We start from the raw sequence: 6,521 nt of genomic DNA on the forward strand, positions 1-6,521 counted from the left end.
TAAAGCTACTTTAAGGATTGCTGAATAGTCAAACTATTTATCTAATACTTGATTACTTGAACTCTAAATCTATCTTCGATGCTCCCAACCACTCTTTTTTCATGGAATTTTTATCAAGTTGAAATTTAGACCATTTTTCTTGGGGGAGGGTGGGTGGGTGGTACTTTGGTAACATTTTACTGCAGCCTTACTTTTTTAATGTGGATTCGCCATCCTTTAGAAAAGAAAAATCAGTATAAAGGTCTGGTTAGAGTTCCTCTTTTGTCCAGGATTTCAAATAATGAGGTTTACAGTCAATTATGATCAACCTCACGAGGTGCCCTGTTATGTATAGGTGTCAACTCTTGCATTAATTTATAACAACAGAATCAACAATAAGGTTCCTGTTACAATTACAGTAAGTTAGGTGTTTTCATAGCTGCATGTGTTCACTTGACGAGAACACTTAGAGAGGCACTTGGCTTGATTTCCAGACACATGCATTGTTAAAAATGAAAAGATCAACGGTTAAGATACCACTTCGCTATCAAAATCAGCATTCATCTCATTGTTCGCAATCCTGGGCATCTGGAGTTCTTGTTAGATTGATTAGGGTGTCTTACATATTCATGAATCCACACGTCAACTGAGTCCTTTCAACAATTTGGCTTTAGGCTGCCTTTACAGAAAATAATCTCTTGGCGAATCCACTCCTCTTCTGTACAATCCCATCAAAAAATTATTTGGCTTTAGGCTGTACAGTGTAAGTCATAAAACAGCTTTAAACATGCCACTCAAAATTTTAAATTATGGGTTGTATTCTATGGTTATGGTCAATTTAGCGATCCTCCTTTTTTGAGATTTTATATTTAATGAAAACAATATTTCATTAAAGGCATTAAAATATTGAGAGCTCAATTAGTTTGTTGACCTTTGTTTGCTTATCTCTTGCAATTGTCTGTTGCTCAGTTCTTGTTTTGTTACTCTATGAAAGTTTGATGTATGACTGGACTGGGAACATGCATGAGGTGATTTTTAGAGATGTAAGATTGAGTATTATAAGAGTGAGTGAACCCTGGATGAATTTTGTTTGGGATTCCCACGCGTCGAATATCAGACAAACACACGGTGTCCTTCTTCAAGGAAGTTCCAACAAATGTTTTTCTTTAATATTGTCAAGAAGAATTCCAAAACATTTTAATGCTTTCAAATGAATGAGTAAGAAAAGTGTATGCAGAAAGTTTGACTTCTTTTCGACAGAGGAGACGATACTATATTTTTTTTGGCTTCGCATTATGCTAACTTTAATCGTAACCACCTTAGACTGTTCTCAGATGGGAGGTGGTGGAGGAGGTGACGTTAAAGAGCAAAAAGAGATGTACAAAATTTTTAATCCCCTCTTCCCACCAGGTCTCATCTTTCCTCGGTAGGAATTGGAATAACTGCCAATGATATCCCACATTCAATGAATACCATTTAAGGATGATTTACAAAGTAAAATTTTGCTGACAACCTTCAACTGCAACTTGATTACGCCATCACTTCACCACAAATCATGTTGTGTGAATTAGACATAAGACACCGGCCGTTATGACAGATGTTCATGAGTCATGCTCAAGTAAATGCACTGGAGGTACATGTACATATATAAAATAATTACCTAAGGATAGTACACGCACTCTCATTGGTCAATAGCTGTGTTTAGATGAGAGTACGGAAACACGGCTGTGACATCACAAGAATTTTGATTGGTTATGTATTGTCAGACGTGCATTTTGATTGGTTGGTAGGAAATATGAGCGTGTGTCAAGAAAATCTGTTTCAATCAAGCAGTAAAAAACCAGCATCCTCCCCCTCCTGTTTACACAATGTAGATGAGGCTATGGTAACACAGAAAACGTTCTCTATTGCTTAATTAGCTGCAGGCCAAAGGCATGAGCGAAAATCTTGCTGTCAAAATAATTGCCCTTTAGGAAGGCATATTTTTATTGTGCAATGAAACAAACACTTAAGTCAACAAAAAAAAAATTCCCTATTATTTTGGTAACCTTATAAATATCTAAAAAAACTGTTCAAGAATTGTACAAGAAGCCATAACAGGAAAATAAAAATGAACTTAAGCACCATTCATTTAATACAATTTAAGATGACCTGTAACTTGATCCACAAGGTCGACAGGGCCTAAAAACCAGATAAACACAAAAAAGTTTACTCAGATAGAGTATTGAACATTCTTAAATTAATTATTCAATGGGACAATAGCAATTTCACGTACATGTAAATACCACATAAAAAGTAATAAGAAAATTGTTGGGTTTCAAAAGCTGAAAACAGTGGAAAATAAGATGCTGAAATTTGAGGGTTAAAAAGCTAGTTTCTACCTCTCCATAACCAAACAGAAACAAGACATTGTCTTAAAGATCATATTGGGATAAAAAGTGGTTGAGGTGCAAGGGAGAGGATTGACAAAAGCTCTTACCTGGTCCTACACCAAGAACAGTTTTGGATCCAGGTGCAATCTGGGTTCTTCCTGCATCTCTAATGATACAAACTTCTAAACCAAGAGACTGTCCTTTTTTTGCAAGATCAATTCTGTCCAGATACAAATAAAAAAGTGAAACATACAGTATAAAATATGATAATGTTATTTTATTTATAAGTGGTGACTTCAGCACATTCGAAAAAACTTGAGTTCTCCCAAGAAGAGTTGACCCCTTAAGCTTGGAATGCAAGATGCTAGTCCGTAACCTAACTTAACAGTGATCTGAAACCAAGAGATTAGCATATTTCAAGAAAATGCACAACTTAGAACACATCAGTGTTCAATTTGTCATTTTTCTGAATTTCAGTCAAATGCTGGATGTAAAAACAGTGCTCAAGTTAATGGTATGACATACCTGTAACAATAGTCTAAGATGCGCAGTATCATGATAAAGAAAAATTCCAGGGTTAACAGAATTAAATGAATTGACATTTTTTGGGGGTTACATGTACTTCTTTATAATATGCCACTGGACAACGTTTGGGTAATTTTTGGTATCACATGATCTGAGTGCTGTCGATTTTGCCGAAATAAGCCCCAAATTTTCAAAATGACCAAAAATGTATCCATGAAGTTAATCATCACCAAGGCTTTTTTTGACTTGAGCCCGACAACCAGAATGAAATAAAACATGTGTGTTTGAAGTGGGGTTTAAAGGCAAGAGGGAAAAGCGATCCTCACAATTATGTCCAGGACAATTTAAGCTATTAATGTGTTTTACAGTGGCAGGTACAAAACAAAGGTCACAGATCACAGGTCACAGGTCACAGGTCATTGTTTTACTGCCTACAGAAAGTATTCTAAACATTCATAAAAGTTAACCCTAGGCCTAATTAGGCCTAAACAAAAGTTTTTAGATCTAAGGTTAGCTTTTATGAATGTTTAGGATACTTTCTGTATTGGTAAAATAATGACCTGTGACCTGTGTTTTGTATACCTGCCGGTCTTAACAGACAATTGAAAAATTCAGGTAGCTTCTGAAAGCTGATCAATGGGATTCAAACCCATCAGTTGGGAGCAAGTCAATCGTGGGGTTTCTATCAGAGAATAATTATAAATTGCCCAGATAATGTGAGGATCATTTCTTCCTTAGTTTTACAATACTCACAATGTTGTCTCATCTGGAGCCTTCACTACAACTTTAGCACATGCTGTTGACTCCCACTGATGAAGTACCTACAAGTAGAAAAATAAACCAAAACAAATGATTGGGATGAACGTAAGATTTTCTAAGTGACAGACTTAAAGCTTTCAACAAAATCAACACCTTCTTCAGCGTATGAACTTCACATGAATTGTACAGTACTAAGTGACCAAGATTTTGGAATTTCCAGAGGCAAAAATGATTCACAGGACCATGCCACACTTTGTGGTGTTAAATAAAGAACTTTTGAGATTATCACTTTGGCAGGCATTGTTTGGTTAAGCAATATTTTAACACACTCTGTCCTAGAAGTGAGACTTGGTAATTTTACTCTGCCTAACGTTAGATAATATTACTTGTCAGTGGGCTATCAACCTCTTAAACGTCCTCTCACAGTCCTCACATTAGGGAGCTTTAGCAATGATGACAGGAATGAGAAAGTTAAACTACATGTACATGTACATTTAACTGCATTTCACAACCTCTGAATCCACTGAAAATCTATTTCCCTTTTAACCCAATGACTGTGAATGAAGTGAGAGTTAATCAATTTTACTGTCTAAAGCCAGATGATTTTGTTTCCCAAAAAGCCTAGGGGGCAGTACTGGAGCCAATGGGATAACAGTCATCCTCTACATCCACAGTCTCGATACTATCTATAACATTGTACCATAGCCAAAATTCATTTTCCATGTACATGTACCTTAGGATTACTTCTTTTAAGTTGTTTACAAAGATCCACAGCTGCATGACAACACTGAAATCAGGAAAAAAAAAACAGCATTAATTTTACAAATACCGCTCATAGATAAGCATTAACAATCAAACACGTTGACAACGCTATTAAGATGAAAAGTCAAGTTGAACGCCTTTGAAAATAAAAGCAACACACTTGCAAACTAGTTTCTTTTCAACGTTTTTGGCCTTTGTCATTTATTTTGACACCTTGAATTGTGTTGATCAGAATTACCAGGATGTAAAAAGATGACAAAGAAGTCGACTTCAATTTGAGAAAGAAAGAGTAAACATAATGCATGATTGTTGCCTAAAGTGGAGTCCCAAAAGAAATCTTCAGGAGTAAGAAAAATGCGCATGTTTAATTGCCGGTTTAAAGGTTATTGAGGCTCTCAGACTGACTTTTGTTTCTCCCAATTTCTGTCAAACAAGTTGAAGAGAACTTGCATCACGTTCTTGATATACATATAACACACACTGCATGTGCATGATCATATACCATTTCAATTCTATTAAAGCTAGGCAAATATTTTACAATTACAACAAACTACATGTAAACAGCAGTTTATGTTGCTGTGAATTACCTACTTGTGCTGCAACTTTCCCCTTTCCCATGCTAAGATCTTGTCTCACTGCTAAAACCATTTTGTATTCGCCACCACCATTAGATATTGTTAGACCCTAAAGTAAAGGCAAAAAAAAAAGAAAGAAAAAGACCACAGCATTACAAATAATTTACAAAAACTATTGACAGTGCGCTAAGGCACAAATTATATATAAAAAAAAAAAAACATGTACCTGCACGATATACCACAAATGTGAGTACCCTTCTCATTGAATACAGGGAGTGAGACTAATAACAGAATTTACTGTCACATACCAGACAACTTTATTTGCCAACTGGGGGCATCCTGGAATGCCTGATTATAGGAGCGAATGGGCTAGAGAAAACCCTCAGAGTCAGGTTGAGATCGGCCAACCTTCAGAGTGTAGTGGTGAAAGCCATGCAGTTGATGGCTGCAATACCAGCCTGATTTCACAGAGTCCAGAGATGGACAACCATACAGGTATTTAATCCCACCCAACAGGAATAATAACTACTACGAACATTCAGCAATTTTAGCATTTTCTTTTGGCATTGAACCATACACTTAATAACAAGTTAAAAACAAGATTGATACTGTAACACCATTATGACTGTTTTGGTGGTTACTTTAACCCTCTGAGCCACTGGGACTTCATTTTGTTCTGGAAATTTGGTTTTATCAGCGAGTTGGTGAAGGTTGAATCCCAACCGTGAAGATTTGAATGCCTGAAGTTTCCAGAACTACATGTAGCCCTTTGTAACTACAGTGAATTTGGTCTCAAACTGATAATGCTTGAAACATCATCAGCCAATTATTTTTTTACGGTGATAACTTTATCTTCAGCAACTTCTTTAATGAAAACAAATTTTGGGTTTTACTCTCCAACTGATGCAACACCTCAGTTTCACTACAAACGAATCCCTTAATTTGCTGTCATTCTTGGCACAAAAATGGCAGCAAGCACATAACATGAAATTCAAGTGAATGCAGTTTAGCAGATTTGATTGAGTGAATAATACACAAATTACTGGAGAAGGGGAACACATGTAGCATTAAAACTGCTGAGCAAGCGCACCCTACCGCCTCCCCTACCCGCTTCCCTCATCTCACACCCTCCCCACTCTCCCACTGCCCAATACTCCTTTCTATGACATCTGGAATTTGCTTTAGCAAAACTAACGTGAAGAGCTCTACTTGTTATCCCTTTCTTCACTCTTAGCTACTTTTACATGTACTTTAATCAAGGTGATTGCCACTAGCTACATGTACAGTACATCAAAATCTCTGAACGGAGTTAGTAAAGAAGTTCTCACCTCATTATCAGCGCTAGACGTACGTTTTTCTGACTTGACTCCTCTCAAAATCCAGCCAAGAGAAATTCCTATCAGAAAAGCTAATATTAAGATGAATGATCCACTAAGGCCTTGAATTTCCATCCAAAAATACTCCATTTTATGTTTCATTTCATCAGATTTCTCACGTGTTCGTTAACTTTGGAACAACAATAAGCCAGCAGTTTTCTGAACAGCAGGTG

At 36.5% G+C, this 6,521-nt stretch overlaps 1 protein-coding gene across 1 annotated transcript; it reads right to left on the minus strand.

Moving 5' to 3' along the window:
- Positions 1 to 1,930: 1,930 nt before the first annotated feature.
- LOC138047372 (peptidyl-tRNA hydrolase 2, mitochondrial-like) lies at positions 1,931 to 6,500 on the minus strand. The gene is made up of 6 exons (XM_068894205.1): positions 6,301 to 6,500; positions 4,989 to 5,081; positions 4,369 to 4,422; positions 3,630 to 3,697; positions 2,459 to 2,571; positions 1,931 to 2,160 (listed from the first exon to the last, which is right to left on the minus strand). Exons 1-6 carry the CDS (start codon positions 6,448 to 6,450, stop codon positions 2,111 to 2,113), a joined length of 528 nt encoding a protein of 175 aa, XP_068750306.1. The 5' UTR covers positions 6,451 to 6,500; the 3' UTR covers positions 1,931 to 2,110.
- Positions 6,501 to 6,521: the final 21 nt, after the last annotated feature.

Source organism: Montipora capricornis, chromosome 4 (genome assembly GCF_036669925.1).
Source record: "Montipora capricornis isolate CH-2021 chromosome 4, ASM3666992v2, whole genome shotgun sequence".
Lineage (NCBI taxonomy): Eukaryota > Metazoa > Cnidaria > Anthozoa > Scleractinia > Acroporidae > Montipora > Montipora capricornis.